This window comes from Suncus etruscus, chromosome 2 (assembly GCF_024139225.1).
Source record: "Suncus etruscus isolate mSunEtr1 chromosome 2, mSunEtr1.pri.cur, whole genome shotgun sequence".
NCBI classification, from domain to species: domain Eukaryota; kingdom Metazoa; phylum Chordata; class Mammalia; order Eulipotyphla; family Soricidae; genus Suncus; species Suncus etruscus.
In genome coordinates, this window is record NC_064849.1 from 7,640,647 (window position 1) to 7,666,513 (window position 25,867).

General features: G+C 51.5%; 2 protein-coding genes across 5 annotated transcripts in view; one reads left to right on the forward strand and one right to left on the reverse strand.

The window, feature by feature from the left end:
• Window positions 1-15,671, forward strand: part of UBN1 (ubinuclein 1) — a 37,102-nt gene extending 21,431 nt beyond the window's left edge. Inside the window, exons 8-17 of one of the 4 annotated variants that reach the window (XM_049768439.1) lie at window positions 610-739; window positions 862-980; window positions 1,241-1,366; window positions 1,546-1,692; window positions 5,883-5,933; window positions 6,022-6,064; window positions 9,343-10,554; window positions 11,397-11,640; window positions 11,886-11,975; window positions 13,572-15,671. In XM_049768439.1, the coding sequence (XP_049624396.1) occupies window positions 610-739; window positions 862-980; window positions 1,241-1,366; window positions 1,546-1,692; window positions 5,883-5,933; window positions 6,022-6,064; window positions 9,343-10,554; window positions 11,397-11,640; window positions 11,886-11,975; window positions 13,572-13,621 (2,212 nt within the window). In that variant the 3' untranslated portion in view covers window positions 13,622-15,671. The remainder of the gene's footprint in view (window positions 1-609; window positions 740-861; window positions 981-1,240; window positions 1,367-1,545; window positions 1,693-5,882; window positions 5,934-6,021; window positions 6,065-9,342; window positions 10,555-11,396; window positions 11,641-11,885; window positions 11,976-13,571) is intronic. The other 3 variants (XM_049768440.1, XM_049768437.1, XM_049768438.1) reach the window with 3 other exon arrangements.
• An 836-nt stretch (window positions 15,672-16,507) lies between these two features.
• PPL (periplakin) overlaps window positions 16,508-25,867 on the reverse strand; it is a 28,830-nt gene continuing 19,470 nt past the window's right edge. The window contains exons 17-24 of the mRNA XM_049768878.1: window positions 24,995-25,173; window positions 24,781-24,919; window positions 24,191-24,384; window positions 22,223-22,373; window positions 21,520-21,603; window positions 20,581-20,697; window positions 20,232-20,324; window positions 16,508-19,171 (exon numbers count right to left, since the gene is read on the reverse strand). Of these exons, the coding sequence (XP_049624835.1) occupies window positions 16,508-19,171; window positions 20,232-20,324; window positions 20,581-20,697; window positions 21,520-21,603; window positions 22,223-22,373; window positions 24,191-24,384; window positions 24,781-24,919; window positions 24,995-25,173 (3,621 nt within the window). The remainder of the gene's footprint in view (window positions 19,172-20,231; window positions 20,325-20,580; window positions 20,698-21,519; window positions 21,604-22,222; window positions 22,374-24,190; window positions 24,385-24,780; window positions 24,920-24,994; window positions 25,174-25,867) is intronic.

Consider the following 25,867-nt stretch of genomic DNA (forward strand, 5'->3'; position numbering starts at 1 on the left):
AGCAACTTCTGAGCCTGGAGCCAGGAATAACCCCTGAGCACTGCCGGGTGTGACCCAAAAACCACAAAAAAAAAAAAAAGAGTGTCATCTTAGAGCAGCAGTCTACTATCATGGAGCAGCTAGTATACACTTGCCAAGTCAGGAGTGGTTGGAAGTGAAGATGGTTTTCTGCTTACTACACAGGAAACCCGAGGGCACAATGAATCCCCTTCCTAATCTGGACAAAGAGAGCTGTTTCCACCAAGTATTTTCTGTCCATCTCAAGGAACTCAGTAATTTTCCACTTGGAAAATGTGTTTTTTTCATTTATGGAATCTAGACTTGCAAAGCTTGTTCTCTTGGGTTCTGTTTTCTTGACTCCCTTTGACTTGCTCTCACTTTGTCGTCAGTGTCTTGAGCTTCTTTACATGCCAAGTTTATCAGCTATGGGTATTCTTGTTTGTTAACTGCAGGAGATGTGTTACAATGCCCACAGTTACATGACGTGACCCATGAACTAATATTTGACTACTCTGGGACCTTCTAGCTCTCCTCCATGCCAGGGTGTCCCAACCACCAGAGAAGTTGAAGTGAGCTGCAAGTCATTGATAACTCTGTTCTGTTCTTCAGCATAGAGGTGCAGACTCGGGAGCTGAGTAGTCAGATTCGTTCTGGTGTCTATGCCTATCTTGCTTCATTCCTGCCCTGCAGCAAAGATACTCTGGTCAAACGTGCTCGGAAACTTCACCTTTATGAGCAGGTGGGTGAGGTAAACTCGCTTCAGGGCTCAGGGCTGGAGATGCCTGAGTTTTCATGGCACTGTTTCTGCTGCTGCTGCTGTCTCAGGAATTAGCCATTCACAATGTGTCCTTTTTTCTGCAGGGGGGGCGGCTAAAGGAGCCTCTCCAGAAGCTTAAGGAAGCCATTGGCAGGGCAATGCCAGAGCAGATGACCAAGTACCAAGATGAATGCCAGGCACACACACAAGCCAAGGTGTCTAAGTAAGTAGGTCCTGGTATCTGCATCTTGCACCCTCTTCCCCACTTCTCTCTCTCTCTGTCTCTCTCTCTCTCTTTGTCTTTCTGTCTCTCTCTCTCGCTCTTGTTTTTTGTTTTCCTCTTCATTTCTGAATGAGACTCTTGACTTCAGTATTTCCACCTTATTTTAGAAGTCCTGGGGCTAAGGAGTGAGTTGATGAACAGGAGGAAGCAGTTCTCCTGTAGTGACTGTCGGGGGCCATTTATTTCTGTTCACCCTGTAGGATGCTAGAAGAGGAGAAAGACAAGGAGCAGAGAGAACGGATTTGTTCTGATGAGGAAGATGAAGAAAGGGGGGGCAGGAGGATAATGGGACCCCGGAAGAAGTTCCAGTGGAATGATGAAATCAGGTGTGCCCAAACTGGGACCTTACCTCATTGGAGGGTTTGTGGGTCCAGTGTCTGAGCTTGTCCCCATATTTCTAATGAAAATTAGAAACAATTACTTTAATCAGGGCTGCTGGAGATACAGGATTATACCCTTGAAGGATTTGGGGTTGTTTGAAGTTTGACTTCTCCCTCCCCCTCAGGGAGCTGCTCTGCCACCTGGTGAAGATCAAACTGGAGAGCTATGATCTGGAGAGGAACAACAAAGCGCAGTCCTTGGAGGACTACATGAAGGTCTTTCTGGATGCTGAGGTCAAGCCTCTGTGGCCCAAAGGCTGGATGCAGGCCAGGTGAGGCCTGCAGGTTGCCAGGATGGTCTTAGTGATGATACTGGTACCTCCTGTGCAGGAGGGGATGGAGTGCTGCTTTTTTGTCAGGCACTGCCTCGTGGGCTTGGCTCTGGTCTCACTTGAGGCGTTGGTAGCATGTTGGTCTCTGGAAAGTAGTCTTCGGTCTTAGGAGTTTCTGTGGGATGTTATCTTTGCCTTCCTTTATCCTGCTCCTGTCCAGAGATGATTGTGCACTTTTGCCTCAGCAGACATTTACAGAGGAGAGGATGGCCTCTGCTCCAAGTGGAGAGATTGACTAAGTCTTTAACTTTTTGGAGGGAGATGAGTGCTAGACCATCATTGGTACTCAGGGGCTACTTATGGCTCTGCTCTGCTCATGGTTCCCTCAGGGTATCGTGTAGGGTGCCAAGGATTGAATCAGGGTCAGTTGTTGCAAGGCAAATAAGTACTCTCAGATCCAGATTTCTTTTAATTTTTGTTTGTTTGTTTATGTCTTTTTAAATGATGTAGAGGGCCGGATAGATAGAATAGCAGTAGGGCGTTTGCCTTGCACACGGCTGATCAAGGACAGATGTTGGTTCGAATCTCAGCATCCCATATGGTCCTGTGCCTGCCAGGAGCAATTTCTGAGCACAGTACCAGGAGTAACTCCTGGGCGCTGCCAGGTGTGACCCAAAAAACCAAACAAACAAAAAATAATAAATAAAAATGATGTACTTGTAGTAGGTCATAGACATTTTTGTTTTCTTTGAGTCACACCTGGCTCTTTGCTCAGTGTATCCTGTGATGCTTAGGGGACCATGTAGCATCAGGGATTCAGTGAGGGTCAGCTTCATGCAAGGCGAGTGTTAAGTTTATATATAAATAGAAACACAGAGGGTCAGCTTCATGCAAGTCGAGTGTTAAGTTTATATATAAACAGACTCTCTGTCACTGTGTCTCTGTCTCTCTTTGTCTCTCTCTCTGTCTCTCTGTCTCTCTCTCTTTCTCTCTCCCCTCCTCCCCCCCTCCCCTCTCTCCTCTCTCACCAAATTTCCATCTCACAGCTTCCTTTGTGTGGTGCAGTGTCCCATAGGACTGTTCAGAGAGCCCAGAGAAGGATTAGCTGCAGCCACTAGTAATTGTGATAAAATACACTTAAAATGTACCATCTGGGGCTGGAGAGGTGGCGCTAGAGGTAAGGTGTCTGCCTTGCAAACACTAGCCAAGGAAGGACCGTGGTTCGATCCCCCGGTATCCCATATGGTCCCCCCAAGCCAGGGGCAATTTCTGAGCGCTTAGCCAGGAGTAACCCCTGAGCATCAAACGGGTGTGGCCAAAAAACAAAACCAAAAAAAAATACCATCTTTTTTTGTTTGTTTGTTTTTTGGGCCACAACCGGTGACACTCGGGTTACTCCTGGCTATGTGCTCAGAAATTGTTCCTGGCTTGGGGGACCATATGGAACACCGGGGGATCTAACCGTGGTTTTTCGTAGGTCTTTCTGCATGCCTTGCATGCAGGTCGGTGGTTCGAATCCCGGCATCCCATATGGTCCCCCCTGCCTGACAGGAGCAATTTCTGAGCGCAGAGACAGGAGTAAACCCTGAGCGCTGTGGGTTGTAACCCAAAATACAAATAAAATAAAATAAAAACTCCACACAGTTTAGAGTGAAATAAAGACTATTGGATTGTTGTGTAACTCACCACCTTCCATTTTTGCCACTCTTCTCATCTTGCAAAACTGAAATCTACATTCAGCACTGACTTCTTCCCTCACACTGGCAGCTTCCCTTCTCTTTTCTATCTTTCCCGGGCACTCTGTGAGTGCCTCGTGGAAGTGAAACCATGCCTGTTTTCTTTTTTTTGTTTTGTTTTATTGTTGTTTTGGGTCACACCCAGTGGTGCTCAGGGGTTACTCCTGTCTCTACACTCAGAAATCGCTCCTGGCAGGCTCAGGATACCATATGGGATGCTGGGATTCCAACCACCATCCGTCCTGGATCGGCTGCGTGCAAGGCCCTGCTACTGTGCTATCTCTTCGGCCCTATTTCACTTTTTCTATTTGGTTTATTTCCTTAACACAGTGACCTCAAGGTTCATACATGCTACATAGAATTTTCTTCCTTATCATAGGTTGAGTGCTAATCTATTGTATTCCTATACCATGTTTTGCTTCACCACTCATCCTATGATGGGTTGTTAGACTGCTTTCTCTTTTGAGCTGTTGTGAGCAATGGTGCTATGAATGTGGGTGAGCAGTATTCTTGGGAGACCTTCCTTTCGGTTGTCTTCGGAACAGACCCAGAAGTGGACATGTCGTGTGGTTATTCTTTGTTTAGCTGAGGACTCTCCACAAAGGTATATCAGTTTACATTTCTGTCAGCAGGTCACAAGAATTCCAGCTTCTGCACATACTCTCTAGCACTGGATTTCTGTTCTTCCCTTTCTTTAAATTGCTGTTGTTGCTGTGTTGCTTGCCTGGATTTGCACATCATGTGCCAGTGCTTGCACACTTTAGTTGTGTGTGTGCACATTCTGGTTGTAGAGTTTGCTGGGGATTGTGGTGGTGCTCATGTATGTTTCCAGGGGTCATGCTTCCTGGCTTGTTGTTCACATCTTCCTCTATGCTCTCTGAAATTGCACCCCTTAATTCCCTTTAATTGCATTGCTTATCCATCCTTCATGGGGGTTGGTTGGAAATGGCTTTCATCACCAGGAATCCTAGACTTCAGAGCTGCCAGGCTCATCATGCTTGGTCATTTGACTGCACCTTGGATTGAATGTGTGAGGTAAGTGCAGTGCAGATATCCCCAGGCTAATGCTGCTGAAACTTCTTCACATAGGACAAGAAATGCAGCCATGGCAAACCTTGCCAGAAACGCGTTTTATGGGTGTGGGGAGTCCACACTTGGCTGTGTTTAAGGCACTCCTGTCTCTGCACCCCTGGATCACTCCTGGTAGTACTTAGGGACTCAGGAACCATATGCAGTGCTAGGGATCAAATCTAGGTCAGCTGCATTCAAGACAGGTGCCTTCTCCACTGTACTATCTCTCCAGACACTTAAATTAAATTTTGGTGTTGTGTGTTCTGAAACGTTTTACTGTTGAGAGATTTTTGAGACCTCACATTCATTTACAAAGCCTTAGGTAGGGTCATGAGCCAATTTAAGAAGCTTGGCTGTGGGGCTGGAGCAGTGGTACAGTGACGAGGACATTTGCTTTACACAACCAGACTTTACAGCCTGCCAGGAGCAATTTCTGAGCACAGAGCCAGAAGTAAACCCTGAGCACCACAAGGTATGGTAAAACCCCAAGCCCCTACTCCCCATCCTCCCCAAATAGAAGCTGGACCATAACCCTTAAGCTATCCCTCAGGCTCCTGCTTTCTGCTCTGTATGATGGTAATCATCCTAATAGTGGTATTTTGGTACAGTTTTTATTTGCATTTCTCAAATGATTAAAGATGTTGAGCAACTTTTCACATACTTTTTAGCTGTGTATCTTCAGTGAACTCTTGGTAGGCTCGGGGATCATATGTGATGTCAGGATTCGAACTAGTCTGTCCTATGTTGGCCAAGTGCAAGGCAAATGCTTTACTGCTGTGCTATTGCTTGGGCTCCTTTAGAAGTTGTTGTCCTTTGGGGTTTTTTGGGTTTTTGTTTTGTTTTGTTTTGTTTTGGGGCCACACCGGGATGTACTCAGGGGTAACTCCTGGCTCTGTGCTCAGAAATAGCTCCTGACAGGCTCGGGGGACCAAATGGATGCTGGGGATTGAACCTGGGCCGTTCTTTTATCAGATGTTTTGATGTTATCAAAATACTTCTTTCCCCTATAGGCTATCTTTTTACTCTGCTGATTATGTCTTTTGATGTACAGTACAACTAAATTTTTGTGTGGTCCAGTTTGTCTGTCTGTCCTTCCTTTTCCCTTTGTTTTGGCTACAGTGGCCAGGGTGCTTGTGCTTGGTTGTGGTCTTTGCCACAGGACACGTGTCACTCTGAGAAGTCTGCAGTCAACACTCTAGGGTTTTTTTCCCTCACTTGGCTTTTGGTGGCCTCTGCATTCACTTTAGGTCCTTAGGTCTTCTCTCCAGCTACTCAGTTCACCAGGCCACTACATTGACTGCATATCCACTCCTCGGGCTGGGAGTAGTCTACAGCAGAGTCTGCACTCAGGTCTTTGAAAACTGCTGGTTCTGTTTCTTCCAGGACTCTGTTCAAGGAGAGCAGGCGAGGCCACGGGCACCTGACCTCAATCCTGTGAGTGTCCCCATCTTCTCACATCTCAGGGTCAGTCTGTCTGCTTTGTGTTTTCTAAACCTTTTCTGTATTTGTTCCCTTTGAACAGGGCCAAGAAGAAAGTCATGGCTCCTCCTAAAATCAAAGTGAAGGTAAGTCATTCTGCTTGGCCATCTGTTCATCATACCTCTCAATTGATCATTGAGCTTTGCTGGTCCAGGAACAGCTGTTCAGAATAACACTTCTTGGAAGTGCCAAGAAGCAGCCTCCTTAGGAGAGTGTCAGGATAGAGACCTGAACCAAGCCACTTAGTACCCTGCACCTCCATTGTTGAAGATAGTCCTAGGTGACTTGCTCACCTGGAGTGTCTTCCTGGCAGTGGCTGAGGAATGGGGCATCCCTGCCTCTAGGCAGGATCTAGACGTGAGGACAGTCCTAGAAGGAATATACCACTATTTAGGGCAGTTCAAGCTGGGGGACAGAGAAGACAGCTATACTGAGGGCTGAACAGAAGTGAAGTGTGGCATGGTGGCTGGAAACAGACCATGAAATGCATCCTGGACCTTGCAGAAGTCTCTTGGGGATAGAAATAGCTGTTTACAACTTCGTGAGTCTTGTTGTCCTCTCACTGTATCTGAGTGCTGTGAGAATAAGCTCTGAGTGGCGTATACCTATGATTGTTAGTGCCTGCAGTTCCTCTGAACACTGTGTTCTGAACTTTGGGTGCAGGAGTGCAGCCGCCTCCCCCCATTACTGCTCCCAGGAAAGGAGACAGGTGCTAGGAAAACCGACGGAGGAAACAAAAACTCATTTCTTGTGTCCTCATTGCAGCTGGGGCCTCCTAAGTACTGTGAAGGCTTTTTTTCCTTCATTTGTACACTGCTAGGTATTGAAGCCACTTCATACATGAAGTGTCAGTGTTTTGCCAAAGAGCTATGTCTTGGTCAAAGAGATAGCATAAGCGGTAGGGCATTTGCCTTGCATGTACCCAATCCAGGATGGATGGTGGTTAGAATCCTGGCATCCCATATGGTCCCCTGTGCCAGCCAGAAGTGATGTATTTTTTTGGGGGGGGCACACCCGTTGACACTCAAATTACTCCTGACTATGTGCTCAGAAATTGTTCCTGGCTTGGGGGACCATATGGGAAGCTGGGGATCAAACTGAGTTCTGTCCTGGGTCAGCCATGTGCAAGGCAAACGCCATACTGCTGAGTATCGCTCAGGCTCTGGAGTGATTTCTGAATACAAAGCCAGGAGTAACCCCTGAGCACAGCTGTGACCCAGAAACCCCCCCCCCCAAAAAAAAAAAAGAAATTGCTCATGGCAGGCTTGGGGGACCATATGGGAGTTGAACCGGGTCCGTCCTGGGTTGGCCGCATGCAAGGCAAATGCCCTACTGCTGTGCTTTCTCTCCGGCCCCTGAAACACTTTTCTTTAGAAAACTTATTTTATTTTGTTTAATGTTTAATTTTTTTTTTGATGGTTTTTGGATCATACCCGGCAGTGCTGAGGGGTTTATTCCTGGCTCCAGGCTCAGAAATTGCTCCTGGCAGGCACGGGGGACCATGTGGGACACCGCGATTCGAACCGATAACCTCCTGCATGAAAGGCAAATGCCTTACCTCCATGTTATCTCTCCAACCCCTGTTTAATCTATTTTTAATGTTTTAAAGTCATATTCAATTTTAGAACACTTAGGGCAGGGGTCTCAAACTCGCCGCCCACGGGCCACAAACGGCCCTTCGTACAACATTTTGTGGCCCTGCCCTAGAGGAATCTTTTTTTGTCTTGTTTGGGTCCCACCCCCCAATGTTCAAGGCTTACTACTGACTTTGCACTCAAGAATCACCCCGACTTTGCCTCCTGTGGCCCGCAGGTAAATTGAGTTTGAGACCCCTGACTTAGGTATAAAAATAAAGTGCATATACATACAGTAATTACACATTTTATAATCTAATAGCTTTGTACAGAGGATCCTCCACATGGCTGCTGCATCTGTAGCTTAAATTCTGTAGACACATTACACAGGAAAATGTTGATTAATTGGACTCTAGGAAATCAAAGAATTTCTCTCTCTCTCTCTCTCTCTCTCTCTCTCTCTCCCCTCTCTCTCTCTCTCCTCTCTCTCTCTCTCTCTCCTCTCTCTCTCTCTCCTCTCTCTCTCTCTCTCTCTCTCTCCTCTCTCTCTCTCTCTCTCTCTCTCTCTCTCTCTCTCTCTCCTCTTTCTTTTTGTGTCACACCCGGCAGTGCTCAGGGGTTAATTCTGGCTCTGCGCTCAGAAATCACTTCCTGGCAGGCTCGGGGGACCATATGGGATGCTGGAATTCAAACCACTATCCTGCATGCAAGACAAATGCCCTACCTCCATGCTATCTCTCCGGCCCAGAAATCAAAGAATTTCTGACCAACTGGGTTTAGGAATGCCTTTTACTAAATCCTGTCTTGGAGATTGAAGATACACATTAGCATATTAAGGCAGCCTAGATATTTAAATTGCATTGAATTTTGTTTCATGATTTATTCATAAAGAGAAAGGTTTCTACTCCCCTTTCCCACATATCTATTAACTAAAAGAAACACTTTTTTTTTTTTTTGGTTTTTGGGCCACATCCGGTGACGCTTAGGGGTTACTCCTGGCTATGCGCTCAGAAGTCGCTCCTGGCTTGGGGGACCATATGGGACGCCAGGGATCGAACTGCGGTCCGGTCCGTCCTAGGCTAGCACAGGCAAGGCAGGCACCTTATCTCTAGCGCCACCACCCGGCCCCTAAAAGAAACACTTCTAATTTTTGGTGGGACTGTTCTTCATTTGGGGACATACCCATCAGTGCTTAGGATTTACTCCTGGCTCTGCGGTCAGAGATCCCTTTGATAGGTTTTAAGGGGCCACTTAAGATGCTGGTGAAAAAGTATGGGTTGGCCAGCAAGGCAAGTACTTATACATTGTACTGTCGTTCTGGCTCCATGTTCTGTTGTTTTGTTTTGAGTGGAATATGCCAGCTTGCTCAGTGGTTGTTCCCAGTGGTATTTTGGGGACTTTACCATGCTAGGGATTGGACATGGGGTTCCCACTTGCAAAGATGTGCTCCAGTGCTTGACATCATCTTTCCCAACATACAGCCCTCCTTATTCCCAAGGAGTGTGAGTGACTGTGGTGAGAGGGTTTCTTCACTCAGTTCTTCTTTTCCAGAAGCAAGGAACCTGTCTTGGGATGAGGTTGGGGTCAGAGCCTGGGTGGGTAGGTTGGGGACCAGCAGTGACACTGGCCAGTGCTGTGCCTGGGGTCCTTAGAATGTGCACGTGCTTCTCTGCCAACTCGTCATGTGATTGTGCTGGGAGACGGGGTTCTTAGGCATGTGACTTTCTCACACTGTCCTCATAGCCTGGGCCTTGACATTGCTGTGCATCCCCATTTTTGCTTCCTTTTAGGAATCGTGTGTCAAGCCTGATAAAAAGGTTTTGGTCCCATCAGGTCAGACTGGCGGCCCCCTTGCTTTGCCTTCAGAACACTTGGGAGGAGGCCAGAGCTCTGGGTGTGTGAACAGGGAGCTTTCATGCCAGGCATCAGGCAACCTTGTCAACACAGCCGTGCCTGTCAACCTAGAGGAACCGTCGGAGGGTGACTTGATCCATAATTCCACTTCCTCCTTGGAGGCTGTGTCCAAGGAACTGGCAGCGCTGAACAGCAGGGCCTCTGGGAGCTCTGAGTTCACACTCCCCACACCTTCAAAGGCGCCTGTGGAAAAAATCACGGGTATTATATGTACTGAAGAAAAAAGGAACTTTGCAAAACCCAGCCCTTCTGCTCCTCCACCCTCCAGCTCGCTTCATTCACCCCTCAACTTTCTGGCCGAACAAGCTCTGGCACAGTCTTCTCAGGAGAAGAAACCAGAGAGTTCTGGCTACAAAGAGTTGTCTTGTCAGACTTCCATCAACAAGGGCCTGCCAGAAGTGCACCAACCCAAAACAAAACACCACGGTGTGCCACGGACGTCTCATGTACCCCAGGCAACTCCCCTGCCCAATCCCCAAGTAAAAGTCTTTCATGCAGGCTCTCAGCAGAAGAACTTCCCCTCCCCAGCTCCATTGGTCAGTAAGCTCCAGGGCCCCAAGGCTCCATCCCCACAGTGTCATCGATCCCTCCTCCAGCTTGTAAAGACACCTGCTAAAGGCCAGGGCTTCCATTCCTCCACACCCTCCTCCTCAGGAGGCTTGTCAGCCACCAGCAGCAGCTCTCATAAAACCACCATCTCCACCACCACCACCCTGAGCCACCCAGCAAAGCAGCATGGAGCCAGCTCTTCCTCACCAGCTTACAAGAGCAGCGCCTTTGCCAGCTCCGTTTCCAAACACTGCGTCCCTCCTGGCAGCTCCTCCTCTGGAGGAATGTCCATTCAGGGCTCAACTTCCGGGGGCCTACTCCCTGGAGTGCAGCCTTCGACCACGGGACAGTCTTCCAGCCGTCCCATCCCTGGTGCCGCCGTGAAAAAGCCACCTGTGTCCCAGAAACTGACACTGGTGGCTCCTCCTGGGGGGCCAAATGGAGACTCTAGTGGTGGGACCCAGGGAGTGGCCAAGTTACTGACCTCCTCCTTGAAGCCTAGCACAGTTAGCAGCGCCACCTCATCTACCTCCTTGCCAGTGAGTATTCCACTATGGGCCCTGTGGGAAGGGCCATCTGCCTTGTCGCAGGTGAAAGGCTCAGAGAGCCAGGAGTCTGGTCAGGGTCTGGAGCCAGGAGATCTGCCTTGGTCAGATCTTTCCTCTTTTGGTGGCTACAGTCTTTGGGAGCCAACCTGAACCTCTTCTCTGGTGGTAATCATGGAGACAGGCCTGTTTGCAAAGGAACTCTACCTCTGGGTGGCCTAGACCAGCCAAGGAACTGTCCTTTCCTGGCTTCCAGGTGAGGGAAATGGACATGGCCTCAGCTCTGAGATCATGATTTCTGTAGAGAAGTTTGTGCCTAAGAGGAAGTCCCTCCATTGACTTTCAAGTGGCTCTACAGGCCATACAGAGGCCATTTTACAAAGCTTGGTCTTGCTCTAGGAAGTGAGAAGCTTGGATACTGGTGGGGGAAATACTCTCATTTCCCCCAGTATTTTAGTAGCTATGGGGCTGGAGGGATAAAAGGAGAGAAAGAACATTTAGAGAGGTCTTGCTTGCCTTTGGGATCCCTACCGGCCACCCACGCAAGGCTTTTTCCCAAACCAAGTTGAGTGCCTATAGGTACTTCTGCATTTTTGCTACCCTGTATATACTTATACCTAGGTTCACCTGCCATCTTCCTTTTTAACACAGAGGGGCCTGTTCAAGAAACGGTTTGCTAAATGTTCTCTGTGTGGAGCCTGCATGCCCTGCCAAGTCACAAAGATGAGCCAGCCTCTTCCATGTACCACCCGGGGCTTTGGCCCACATGCTCCTTGTTGTGCTTGTGTGTGGACTCTGCATGGTGCGGGAGCTCTAACCTTCTGTTTCCTTCCCAGAAAGGAACAAGTGGGGCTGTGCTGCTGACCAGTTCATCTCCCTTAAACCTGCTGCCTTCATCCTACAAGGCGGGCAGCCCCAAGCTGCCAGGGGCCATGAGCTCCAGCTCCCTGGGGATCATCTCCCAGTTCCCTCTCCATGTGCTCTCCTTCAACGCTGACACCTCTGCCAAAGCAGGGGTCTCCAAGGATGCAATCGTCACAGGTCCTGCCCCTGGGACCTTCCACCACGGCCTGAGTCACAGTAAGTGTCTCTTCCTCTTGCTACCATGCTGAGGCCCTGTTTATGCTACCTGGGCACTGTGCTGTTATCTTTCCGGGGTGACCAATCATCTGCTGTGCAGTCGTGAATATCAGGCTGAGTCCCTGCCCTGGGCACTCCCACCCAGAGCCTGGCCAGTGGCCTGTCTGGACTCTTCTGAGGCTGCTTTCCCATTCTTGTCTCCAATGTGTGTGTTTTGTTTTCTTCTCCCTCCTGTTTCCCCTCAGGTCTCCTGGCTGGCTTGCACTCCAGCCCACCCCGTGCAGCGCCTCTCCCGCACGCTGCCGTGTCCACCCACCTCCCGCAGAGTTTGCCAGGTAATTGTCAGGTGGACAGAGTGCCATGCACACCAGGCACCAGTCCCTGCCCGTTTTCTGTTGCCAAGGGTTTCTGTGTCCTTCTCATTGCTGTATTGTCTTGCTCTGTTCTTGAGGCCCTGGCTCTGCAGGTACTGAGAGGATCCCATAGCTGCTGCCATTAGGTGTCCCTGGGTTGGCCTTCCCCCGTGTGAGCAGTCAAAGTGGCCGAGTATGAGGTGAGGGAGCTCTGGCCCATACATAGCTCAGCTTTCCGTGGGGATAAAAAGCTCTGAGAAGGGTAGTAATTTGGGATCTTCAAGGCCTTTGAGCAGAAGCTCCCCCTGTAAGCCTCCTAGTTCCCCAGAAGCTCTCTGAGCTCAGCTGAGTGATGGAGCTCCACGGCCTCAGCAGGTCTGCCGATCTTCCTATCTTCCCTGGCTTTCCCACAGATATCTGCCAGTCCAGGTGTGCAGCCAGGGCAGCAGGCCAATATCCTCGGGCATCTCTGTTGATACGTTGCTGCTTGCCTTTCTGGAACCTTCATTCTAGGAACAGCTGTTGGAGGCAGAGCCTTGGTTTTGACCTTCTGCTCTCTGACTACTCTAGACCTGTTCCAGAGTGACGGGATGTACTGTAGGAGGCTGAGCCTTGGGTAATGTGGTGGACTGGAGCTCAGGGAAATAAGAGGGGGAGCATTGGCCAACACCTCCAGATCTGCTGTGTCCTGGGGCTAGCACACTGGTACATGTACTGGATGTCAACCCCCAGGATGGAGTTTTCCTTGGGAGGTTCTGAGTCTATCAGTCTTATCACAGTGACTCCATTTCTAGAGCAGCCGTTGGAGGTGACAGCCCACAGCTGGGTGGCAGCACCATCGCTGTGACTCTGACAGGGTCCTAGAGCCTCATGGATGAGAACTGCATGTTGAAGGGCTTTGCCCTGCTAGCTTTTAACCACCTACCCAAGTCCTGCCCACAGGACTTTGTATTTTTTCCCCATTATTGTTGGGAGACACTGGCAATGCTCAGGACCATGAAGTGTCAGGAACCAAGTCTGGAGCACCCGTTTGCAAAGCCTGCGCTTCAGCCCTTTTAACTCTCTCTGATCCTGACTGGTCACTTCATAGCAAAAATGCTTACTTGTTCCATCTCTCTCCTGCTACTCCTCATGGTGTTAAGTCTATCCAGAAAGTATCTGTTTATGCTGAGAGCCATTTCAAACATCTCTTCCCTGTCAGCTGGCTCAGAAGTCTGAGCCGTGTATGTCTGTGCATCTCACTCATGTGTTCAGTTTCTGCTGAGAACGCTGGACCCTGAGTTGGCTTGATGGAGCCCAGAGCCAGTCAGTGGTGGAGAATGATTGTTTTGGGGGTTCAGTATGGTGTTATTGAAATTGTTAGTCACTGCACATGATTCCCCTCCCAGCACCTTCCCCAGGCTCAGAGCTCTGTTTTCACACACACCTGCAGTAGCACACACTGTCAGTGGTCTCTGCTGCTCAGGCCCTAGAATACTTGAATTCCCTGGATTCCCCCGAGTTTTGGTTGCTGCTGCTCTAAGATCATCAGAGGCCCTGCAAGACTTACGTTCTTTTTCTTTGCTTATTCTATTCCAGATACTTCTCAGCTTCATGGGAAAGGGCCTGGCGTCCCACGGAAATTGTGACCGCTTCTAGGAAAGGCCCACTGACTTGGATCTGGGTGGAAGCTGACCTTGTAGGTCTTGGAATCTAGATCATTGCTATGCTCTTTGTGCTCATGGTTTTCTTCTGAAGAAGGCGTGAGTGCTATTGGCACTTGTGATGTGCCTTCTATGAGGGGAGCTGCCCTGTGTGTCTCTGGGGCACTAACTGGCTGGTTCTCCAGGCTGCCTGCTGTGGTGGACACTCCCTGGAGGGGCAACTCTAGGCTGGGGTGTGCTTTAGGCACAGAGCCCTGTTGTCAGGGCAGAGCTGTTGGCACACCTGTGTTTGATACCTATCCTGAGCCCTAGCACCTGGTCAGAGTACCTCACTGCGCCCTCCTGGTCAGGGCCTCCTTCTGGCCACAGACAGCTCCCTGGATGTCACAGAGTCTGTCTTCCCCTCAGGCTGTATGCTCCACAAGACACCAGCCCACCCAGGCTGAGGCCACAGCTTGGAAACATGGCTTGTTTGGAAACAGATTACTTTCATCATGGTCGGGGCTGAGTTCCTCTGCTGAAAATGACAATGAAGCTCTTCTGGAGAAAAGACTTTGTAGATTCAACCATTGTGATAGGATTTTTAAAGACTTATTTTTGGCTCAGTTTTCATCATTACCATTAAATGCATTGGATCGAAAGGGACTGTTCTTCGTCATGTTCTCGGAAGACATAATTCCAGTGCCTTTATGCTGGAGCAGCACAGACCACACAGCCATTCGGCCCTCTGAGTGGATCTCAGATGAAGACCTTTTTTTAAACATAAGTCTGCATTTCAGACATAGCCGTGTGCTTTAACCTTTAACAAGTTTTTTATGATTGCACATCATAATCTGTGTCATCCTGACTTGAAGGTCGCCTGGGCCCCCTAAGTCCCTCATCCAGGTCTCGATTCAGCCAGCTTGTTTTTCTAGATTCATACAGGTGGACTGTAAGGAGTCAAAAGCCCGTTTTCATCTCTGAGGACTGAGGATACAGGGGTCCCGCGTCCCAGACAGACATTCCAGTTGGTTGAGAATCCTTTTCAGGCAGAGCTGCAGGACTGCTTTCTGAAGCACCTGCCCTGTGAATCAGGCCTGCAAGTCCTAGGGAGTTTCAGGCTGTGGGGCCTGCACTGGCTGTAGGGGTGGTATGCCAAGTGCAGACGACAGACTGGGACAGTTGCCTGGGAGCTGTTCATGCTCACCAGTGGCTATTTCACAAGGAGTATGAGGGAGACGGCTGCCCTGTGAAGTCTGTCAGAGCTGTGTTCATGTCCACTACTTCAGCCAAGTGGTCTCAAGTGAGTTGGGTGAGCAGCAGTCTCACAATATGATGACACAGTTTTTTGCCTGGTTTCATGGGGATCCTGACATCTGCCAGCTATCCGGCCTACTCTGACTTTTTTTGTGTAAGAACGAATCTGTTTGACATCGAGTTAAGTGAATTCCATATCCCATATCCCTTTGTTATATATATTTTTTGCCACTCGGATTTCCAGTTTGTTTACAGAATAGTCTTAGGTAGTAGCAAAAGAGCCAAAGAAGAGATTTGTAATGCTGAGCTCAAAGCTGAGCAGAGGCCGTCCATGACCGCTAAGAGAGCAGTGGAGATTTTCCAGGCTTCTTGGCCCAAGGACACCTGGGGACCGTAGCCCGGGACCAACCCAACCCCTGTCCCCTCCCACAGGCTCCCTTTCCATGTATCATTGTGAGTGCAGCTGGAGCAAAATTCTCTCCTTTCTAGGAATCTAGTTGATGCCTCTTGCCTCAGGGAATTGTTTCTTTGATGGGGAGTTTATGGGATTTCTTTTTCCTGTTAATGCTTTATTTGTGGGAACGAGCGAGTGAGTGACTTATACTGCCAGGCTAGGCAGACAGGCAGGGCAGGCTACAGGGCCTGGGGCTGCGGCACTTCGGGCTTTTCTTGGCGCAGCCCTTTTTTAAGTGTGAGAGGAACTGTGGCTTGGTGCAGCGACTATATTGGTGTTCGGGGTGGTTGTGGAATTGTTAATCTTGTATAAAGCAACTCAATAAATTGTTTCAAGGTTTCCAAACATGGTTTCTGGTTCTTTTGTCTTTGCAAGTAATCCTCCTATAGGAATTGAGGTATATAGATCTGTTTGGCTGAGAGCCATGGGAAATTGGGGATAGAGCCTCCTGGGAGAGGAAAAAATACACTTACATGAAATAGAGTCAAGCCACCAGGGGGTTTATTTTTGTGCTATAAATAGTTCCCTATTATTTCCCATTTCTTACATGATACATGAGATCCAGAGAACCTGAACATTGTTTTGGTGAGAAAACTGCTTACCAAAATACCCATAGATAACAAGTGGGGCTGATGGCTCTGGGGGTGGCCGAGCACTGCACCGATTACTCTGCAAATGGGCTGCACACCCCAGGCAGCAGCCAGCACTGGCCTCCACATTAGCACCAAGGCCATGCTTGGCCTCTCCTGGAACCAAGACTGGAACTGGGCACAAAGAGGCCTCCAAAGGAGAGTGAGCCCTTGGCCAGAATCCTGGAGAGGGACACCCTGGGTCCCTGATTTGCTGGGCAGGAAGGGATGTGGCAGGTTTACCCCGTTGCAAAGGCCGGTGCTGCCATGGAGTGAGCTATGTGTGCCCTGTCACTTTGGTATTAGTTCTCCGATGACTTTCAGGGCTCACGTAAGGAGTCTGTTGGCTTGAATGTGCAGGAAAGGCAGTGGGTCCATGGTGCCTGGGCCAAGCTGAGGGGTGGAGAGGAGTTGCCTGTTCAGCTTGTATATGAGCGAGTCTCGAGTTGCCTGATGGGGAGTGGGGAAGGCTTTCTGGACCGCAAGCCTACTTGGCCAAGGAGGAGACACCACATTAGGAGCTAGGGAAGTTCCTAGATGCCAGAAGCTGTGCTACTTCTGCCCCGACACCAAGACGGCCAGCTCCTGAATGGACATATCCTTGTTGACGTAGCGGTTATACTGTTCTTCTTTCAGCCTGCCACTCCGCAAGGCCTCTTCGATGGAGAACTTCTTGCCAGACTTCCGGTCATGGATAACAGAGGATTCGCCATTGGGCCCCTTCACTGAGATCTCCTCCCAGTCGCACTCCTGGTTCCTGAGCTTCACAAACATGTTCCAGTCGATGAGCCCGGCCCGGTGGGCTTCCTCTGGGCACAGCTCTCGGCCAGTGTCGGGGTCAATGACAACGATGGAGCGCCGCAGGTGGTTCTCACGCTGCTCCCTCTTGACAGCCACTGAGCCCAGGCGCTTCTGCAGTTCGTCGATCTCTAGGTCTTTGTCTTTGGACAGCTGCTTGAGGTCATCCAGTTCTCGCTCCAGGGACCACACTCTGGAGTCGAGGTTGGCCCTCGAGCCCACAGCCGTCACACTTCTCAGGTTTCGGGGTTCCGTGGTGGCCAGTTCAATTTCCGACTGGAGCCGCTGGGTTTCCAGCTGGAGGTTCTGCCGTTCCATCTGGAGCTTGTGGTTTTCTTCCCGGAGGAAGTCCAGCTCCTTGGATGACTTGGAGTTGGAGAATTCTAGCTCCGACAGCTTGGCTTCCAGCCGGCTCACCTCGGCATCCAGCTCCCGCTTGCTGCGGCTCTCCTCCTCCAGGCTGCTCTTGAGCCTCTGGATCTCCTGCTCCGTGTCCCCTTTCTCCACCTGGACGCTCTCGGAGAAGACCACCTTCTCCTTGACCTCCAACTTCTCCAGGCGGTCCAGTTGCTTCTTGAGGGTCTCCAGCTCGCTCTCCAGGACCTGTCGCCGGTGCCTCTCCTCATCCAGCTGGAGCTGGAGCAGCCCATGCTCCCGGGCCTGCAGGGGGTCCTGCTGCAGCACTACCTTCTGTGTGCGCGTCACTTTCTCGCAGGCCTCTGCCTCTTCCTTCTCCAAGTCAGCCAGTCGCTGCTTCAGCCTCTGCACCTCTAGCTCAGCCTCCCTGCGTGCCTGCCGCTCTCGCTCCAGCTCCTCCAGCTGCCGCTCCAGCTCGGCCCGGCGTCGCTGCAGCCGCCTTAGCTCCCCACGCAGGGTGTCAATCTGCCGCAGCTCCACATCGATGCTCTGAGTGAAGGCGTCCACCTCAGCACGCAGGCCAGGCTCCTCCTCGTAGCGGACCACCTCCTGCTGTACTACTTTCTCCCGAACCTGTGCCAGCTCTTCCTCTTTGTGCTTGATCTTCTCCTCCTGGGTTAGCCGCTCCCTCTCCAGGTCTACCTGCTTCCTCTGCTCCTCAGCCAGCCTCGTCCTCAGGCTCTCCACTTCCTCCTTGGTCTGTGGGTCTTCCTGGAACTGTAGGATCTCCTGCACTACCTCCTTGGTTTGCACCTGGGGCTTGGTGTCCTTCAGGGCCTGGATCTCCTGCTTGAGCTGGTAGATCTCCACGTCACACCTCTCGATGAGCCGGGTCTTGTCCACGATCTCCTCACGCAGCCGCTGCAGCTCCTTCTCCATCTCGGGGTCTGTCTTGTATTTGATGACTTCCTTCGTTACCTCCTTGACCTCCACCTGCGGACCCCGCCTCCGCAGCGCCTCTAGCTCGGCCTGGTAGCTCTTCAGCTGTTCCTCGGTGCCCCGGAACTTACGCTCCTGCTCGACCAGCTCCAGCCGGAGGTTGGCCACCTCATTCTCGGCCTTGGGGTCAGGCCGCACAATCTCTCGCACCTTCTCCTGGACCACCACCTTGGCGTTTTCCTCCTCCAAAGCCCAGATCCTGCGCAGCAGCTCCGTCTTCTCCCGCTGGCTGCCACGCGTCTTGGCCGCCTCATCCTCGTACTGGCGCTGAAGCTCACCCACCTCCCGCTCAGCCGCCACATCCTTCTCCACTTTGAGCACCTCCTTGACGGTGATCTTGCCCTCGGCCATGGCCCGTTCCTTCTCCAGCCGCTTGAGCTTGTCGTGCAGGAAGCTCAGCTCCTCCTCGTGTTTCTCCCTGAGTGTGCCCTCGCGCTGCTGGTCCTCTTGCAGCTGCCGGTACTCCGCCTCCAGCTGGGGGTCGTTCTGCAGCTTTACCACCTCCTTCTCTGTCACCTTCTCCCGAGCGTGGCTCTTCTCCTCAGCCAGGGCTGTGATGCGCTGCTGCAGCAGGGCTGCCTCTGCCTCCCGGGTGCCCTTCTGCCGCCTCAGCTCCTCTAACTCCTCCCGCAGCTTGAGGACCTCGTCTGCCTGGGCCTGGTCAGGCTCAATACGCAGTACCTCTTTGACCACGTACTCCTGGCCCCCGGCCCTGGCCTCTTGCTCCAGGCCGCGCAGCCGAGCACGCAGCCCCTCCAGCTCCTCCTGCAGCAGCTGGTTCTTGTGCTGTTCCTCCGCCAGGCTATGCTGCATGTGCTGCAGGCTCTCCTCCAGTGCGGGGTCCGGCAGCTTCTTCAGTACCTCCTTCCTCACCACCGACTCCTGCGGACTCTGGCTCTGCAAGGCCCGGATCTCGTCCTGTGCACTCTGCACCTCCTTCTCCAGCTGCTGCCTCCGCTCTGTCTCCTCGTCCAGCTCCTTCTGAATCTTCCATGTTTCCTCCTGTACAGAGACTGGCTCGTTCCTCTGTAGGCTCTCATAGGCTGGGCCTGCCTCTGGCTGCTGTGGAGGAGAAGACAGGATGATTGAGCATAGAACAGGTCTCTACAACCTCATGCCGGGCAGAGCAGGCTGGTGCCAGGTTCATACAAGGACAAGGGGGACTAGGGTTCTAGGGTGAGGACAAAATTGTGAAAAGCATAAAATTGCAAGAGACAGGGGAGCCAGTGTTGAGGCTGCCAACATCCTGAGACCCATATAATTTGGGGGCACGGAGTTCATCCCTCCTTCCCTCCTTCAGTTCCTCCCTTCCTTCCCTCCTCACACTCAGCAGTGCTCAAAAGTTACTTCTGGTGACTCAGGGAACCATATGGGATGCCAAGGATTGAACCCAGGTTGGCCATGTGCAAGGCAAACACCTTCTCTGCTCTTCTATCATCCCAGCCCTCTAATTCTCTTCTTTTTTTTTGGGGGGGGATCACACCTGGTGGTGCTCAGGGGTTACTCCTGGTTCTGTGCTCAGAAATCACTCTTGGCAGGCTCAGGAGACCATATCCATCTGTCCAGGACCACCATCCGTCCTGGGTTGGCCATTTGCAAGGCAAATGCGGTACTGCTGTGCTATTGCTTTGCCCCATAATTCATCTTTTCTGATGCCCCAGAGGAGAAAATTCCATGGTGGTACAGAGAGCCAATGTTATTGATTGGTAGCACTTACATGTGCCATGGTGGGAGCTTGCCCACAGCTGGTAGTCAACTGAGTTGCACCTGACTTTTTGTTCATTTTTGGGGTGGCTAATACCTGTGGTGCTTAGTGGTTACTCCTAGATCTGCACTCAGAAATCACTTCTGGTTCAGAGGACCATATGGGATGCCAAAGATTGAACTCAGGTGAACCTGTGCAAAGCAAATGCCCTTCCTGCTGTGCTATTGCTCTGGCCCCTGGGTTTTTTGCTCTTATGATGCTTTCATAGAGTATGGACCCAATGGGACTGGTATTTGGTGATGCTGTCAACAGGAGCATTTTGGGGACCTGTTTTTGCATCAGTGCCGCTAGCAATGCACTCGGGGCCCTGTGCTGAAGGAGGCTGAACCTCCTTCCTTCCTTGTTGGGATACATTACCTGTCTCAGGAGCGTCAGAGCAAACTCCAGATTCTGCAGCCTCTGTCTGTTGATAGCGCTGACTTCAGTGAACTTGGCAGCAAGAGCAGCTTCCTTCAGGAGAGCATTAGACAGGGAGAACAGGCACAGTGAGGTAGAGCTGAGAGAATGGGAAAGCATCTAGCAGGTGCTCAGGACCAAGAAAGAACTTCTTGCCCCTTCCCTACAGTTTATATGAGAAGGATCACAGTCCACAGCTGTCTCTGAGTTTCTGCTCTCAGGCACCGAGGAACTAATGAATCAGCTCCTGCCCGCCCTCACTAAAGGGAAGAGCCAGTGGTGCCGACTGCTACCAGGCCTTTGAGCTCACCTCCTCCTTCACTTTGGCAGCAGGAGACTGGAGCCTGGCTTTCTTGTTCATGTGGCTGTTCCTTCCATTCTCCAAGTCCAGCAGGGACCTGAGCTTCTCCGCTTCTAACTCATAGTCCTGGTGGAGGAGACACCATGGCAGAGGGTCACGTGCACCTGGGGAGGCTTCCTGCGCTCACTGTCCCTGTGCTGACTGTAGGAGGTATTGTTTTGTTTTGGGGTCACACCACTCCTGGCTCTACACTCAGAAATCGCTCCTGGCAGGCTCGGGGGACTATATGGGATGCTGGGATTTGAACCACCGTCCTTCTGCATGCAAGGCAAACGCCTTACCTCCATGCTATCTCTCCGTCCCCAACTGTAGGAGGTGTGATGCCATCATGATGTCCCTGACCAGGCCCCACCACACCCACACACATGGGGTTGTGATGCACAGCTGTCTCTGACACTAGCTAGAAGTCTCCCTTCTCAGGAGGCACCTCTTCCTCCCATTTATCCTGTGGATAGTTGGAAAGCCCCGGCCATTGCTCTGCTCTTGGACATTTCGGTTATTTCTCGGGCTCTACTCAGCCTGGTACAGGATGCTGCCTTAACATGTCTGTGGGTTTTTTTTTTTTTTTTTGTGGGGGTCAGCTGTCACTCCTGGCTCTTCATTCAAGAACTACTTCTGATAGTGCTTGGGGGGACCATATGGAATCCTTGGTTGAGCCCATACAAGGCAACTCGCTTCCCCGCTTAACTTCAGGCAGTTAACACTCTGATTTTCCTATTGTACACACACATATACACACGCACGCACACAGGCAGGCACATACACATGTAGGCATGTGCATGTGTGTACCTCCTAACAGTGGAAAGCTCCTTCTAGTTCTGGTACCCTTTGTCTCAGCTACTTGGAATGAGGCCCTTGGATCATGTGGCCAGGAGTTCCCCTTCTTACCTTGACTGCTTGCTGGTACTGCTGGGCTTGGGTGTAAACCTTCTGTACTTCATCTTCCCATCTTGCCATTTCATCTAGAAGATTCTGTGCAATGAAGGGAAACCTGAATAAGCTACCGGTATTCTCAGGGCCACCAAGTGGCAGATGGTGGATGGCTTCCCTCTTTCCACCAGGCATCCCAGAAGGCCACTTGCAGACTGCAAGACAGTGATCTGTGCTGTTAAGAACTTGCAAGTACATGCTGGTGGTTCACCTAGGTGATCTTGTGGACCATCCTGCCAGTCTGAGCACCATCCTTCACTCCAGTTTGCGGAGGAAGTGGAGGAACAGCGAGTCTCAGTCCAGGCTTTAAGTCCTGGCTTTGAGGTTCCATTGTCCCTCATCTCACAGATTGTTCCCTTTGAGGAGATGGAACCCTCAACTTTGTTCCTGAAACATTTTCCCCCAAGAGCTCTTGTAGGCCCTGTGCTCATTCATCTAATCCAATACAGGGTGTCCACTGGGCTGGGCCTTGAGCAGGGCACCAAGGGGGAAGAGGTGAGTGTGGAGAGCTTAGTATGGGATAGAGTTCTGGTTCTAAGTCTGGTGCCAGGAGGACAGACCCATGAGGGAAGGTCTCTAAGACTGGCAACTGCCCGCTCCCCACCTATTGGAAGGGACTTGGGTGCCCCCCCATGCTGAAGGTCATAGAAGCACCCCACACCTTCTGGTTCTTGAGCTTGGTCTCCACCTGACCAAGACTGTCCGTCTCCTGCGGCTCATAGCTGGGGATGCTGGACAGGAAGTGTAGTACTCGGTCGCGGCCGCTACGGTATTCCTCATATGCAGCCTGGGCACTCTGCAGGCTCTGGGCCCTGTGGGCAAAATGGTCACGGAGTCCCCTGAGACCTGTCTCCAGCCCTTTATACAAGCGTGAGTATTGGCGCTCAGTCTCCATCAAAGAAGGAGCCAGATTCAAGAACTTGGAAGTGGCCTAACGCCTGCCACGAAGGCTGCTGAGTTAGCTGTGGGTTGTGAGCACAGGGAGGCATGAAGGTGCTGGCCTCAGAACCTCCTCAGTCGTGTGGCATGAGCAGCCCTCACAGCTGAGAACGGCCAGGGGAGGGCAGACACTGCAGGAGTCAGGAATACAGCACAGGCCACAGAGCACGTGGCTGGCAAGGGGATTCCTGGGCTCTATCCAGTATACTGTGCCCCTGAGTATGACCATAATTTTGTCAAAAAAGTGTTTTTGGTTTTGAAGAACATCATGGGTGGCTGGAGCGATAGTACCACAGACTTGGCTCTTGCCTTGAATTCAGTCAACCCACATTTGATCCCTAGCATCCCTTATGGTCCCCTGAGCCTGTCAGGAGTAATCTCTGAGTGCAGAGCCAGGAGTAAGCCCTGCGTACCACTGAACACCAAAAAAAAACCCCAAACAAAAAACTATCATGGGAAGGAATGATAGCACGTGGCCAAACTCAGGTTCGATCTCTGACGTCCCTTTTGGTTCCCTGAACTTACCAGGAGTAATTTCTGAGCATGGAACCAGGAGTAACCCCTGACTACTGCCAGGTGTTCTCCCCCACACCCCAAAAATCATGGGCAGGAGTGATAGTAAAGTGTGGAGGGTGCTTGTCTTGCATGTGGCTGACCTAGGTTTATTCCCCAGAGTCCTATCTAAATGTGCCCCTAACCTCCCCCCAAAAAATGATAATTTGTGATAAAAATTATAAAAGTGGGGCCAGAGTGTTAACACAGTGATAGGACATTTGCCTTGCATATGGCCAACCCATGATTAATCTGATTCCAATTCCTGGCATCCTATATGGTGCTGAGCCAGCCTACAAGGAGCGATTTATGAGTGCAGAGCAAGGAGCAATCTCTGAGCACCGCCAGGTGTGGCCCTCAACCCCTATGCTAAAAGTAGTGTTTATAGGGGGGGATGTAACGTGAGATATAGTAGAGAAATCTCCAGTCAGTCTTAGTTTACGGAAATAACTCACTCAGCAGTACAGGGAATAAAGAGTAGCAGAACCTAGGACATGTGATCAGATGAGAGCCCAGGAGAGATGCAGGGCTGAGATTGCCAGAGGTCAAACCCCGGATCCCTTGCACTACACCCCAGTCAAGTATGTGGGAGCATCAGGAAAATGGGATGTCGGCACTGCAATTGGAGAGGTGCAAATGCCACAGCCAGAAAGCACAGCCATGGTGAGCAACAGCGGTAGAAGAAGAGCAAAGACCCTGGGGTGCATGTGCTCCAATCCTGCCCTGGCCACAAGGAAGGGGGAACACAAAAGAGGGAAGGAAATGAGAGGCCAATGAGTACCAAAGCTGACGCCCCTTTAGATTGTCACTAATGACCGCTTGCCATTATGTACAGCCACAGAGTCTGTTCAGGAAGTTGATATAAGTGAGAACCTTGTCACTCAAACTGAGGGTGGGCCCAGGCAGCTTCACCAGGAATATTCAGGCACCAGAAAGGAAGAAATTGATGCTGCACAGTTTCAGAAAACGGAAGAGGAAGAGGACACAGTTTTCTACCTAATAAGATACAGCCCAACAGTGGCTCCCAGTAGGGAGCTGCATGTCACTTGCCCAGCCTGGCCTTCACAGAGCCCACTTGGGAGGGACATAGACATATCAGTGCTGCTGGAGAACAGCTTCATGGGGTGGCACAGCTCACCTGCGCTTCACCTGCTGCTGGAGGTTGTCGAAACGGTGAGCCAGCTTGTGCACCTCAGCCTCCTGGCGCTCCAGGTCTGGGCAGTGCTCTTGGAAGCTGCTGGCCAGCAAGCCTGAGCACTGTTTCACTGCCAGAAGCTTCTGCTCTGCCTCTCTCAAGAGCGCGTTCTGTGCCTGCAGCTCTGACGCTGTGGCCTGCAGGGCAAGGGAGACAGTCATCGGCTAAGTTGGGGTGCGGGAGGGCAGGAGGGCCAGCCTCGCTCTGCAGGACCGTGAACACAGCCCAAGGCCTGGGCCCTGGCTCGCCTCTCTGTGCTCCGTTCTCTGCCCTGCAGCGAGAACCTCTGTATTGGGGCTGCAGTGGGAGGACAGGCACAGAGGGACATGACAGTGAGGTGGCCAGTTATGAGATGTGGCCCAGGGCCAGATGAAGAGGAAGAACAGGCCATGCCAGAGTCCCCAAGTTTCCAGAAGTAGTGGAGTTGCTTGATTTTATATCCACCGAACAGGGCAAGCTCCAGGTGATATGGCCTAGTCATCATGCACTGCCCTGTCATCCCCATACTCAGCTCACAGAGGGCCCCCACTCACTGCCAACTCCTGCCTCTTGCTGTCCAGGGCACGGCCGCTCTCGGGCACAGTGTCCTCCTGGGTCAGCTGGTTTTCGTACGCGGCTAACACCTCCCGGCACTGCTGCAGACTCTCTTCTAGGCGGTGGGCAGTGTCCACCCTGAGGATATAGGGTGGGAGTGTCCGCTCGGCCATGGATCCCTCCCGGCCTTCCCACGGCCTGCCCGGCACCTACTTCTCTCTGGCAGCATCCAGCAGCTTCACCAGGAACTCGTAGCGGCGGTGGGTGTCATCCACCCGCGTCCGCAGCAGGGCCGCGCTGCCGCTGCCAGGGAGGGCCCGCACGAAGTCCTCACACTCAGCCGTGCTGTGAGCCTCCTCGGCCTTCATCTGCTGCAGCTCGGCTGCGAGGCGCTGTGAGACAACCTCAGTCCACCACAGCCATGCCCTCCCTATGCCCGCCCAGGGCCATCAGAGGGAATGTCCAGGCTTCCCTTCTCCTGGGGAACCCTCAGTGCTAGGGACCTTCCTTGCAGTGTCTGTGCCCCGTACCCTTTGCTCTGACTTGGTCGGACCACTAAATGGCTGTTGAGTGACTGTGGGTATGTGAGTATGTGTGTGAGTGTGTGACTGTGGGTATGAGAGTATGTAGGTGAGTATATGTGAGCGCATGTTTGGCTGTGGGTATGAGGGTTTGTAGGTGTTATGTGAGTGACCGTTACTATGTATGAGAGTATGTAGGTATTTGCTTTTTTTTTGGGGGGGGGGGAGAGTCCACAGCCAGCACCATTCAAGTTACTCCTGGCTCTATGCTCAGAAATCGCTCCTGGCAAGCTCAGGTGACCACATGGGATAACGGGATTTGAACCACTGTCCTTCTGCATGCAAGGCAAATGTCCTACCTCCATGCTATCTCTCTGGTCCATATGTATGTAGGTATTTGTGTGAGTGGGGGTGACTGCCTCTTTTGGCCTCACCCTCCCAAGTGCCTGCGGGGTGACTGGGGACTGGGGCCCATTTTATCACCGAAACTAGGGTTTTAGTGCGCATTTGTGTATCTGTCAGGCCAGGGGACGCAGAGATCACAGGTGACAAGGGCATAGGTGGG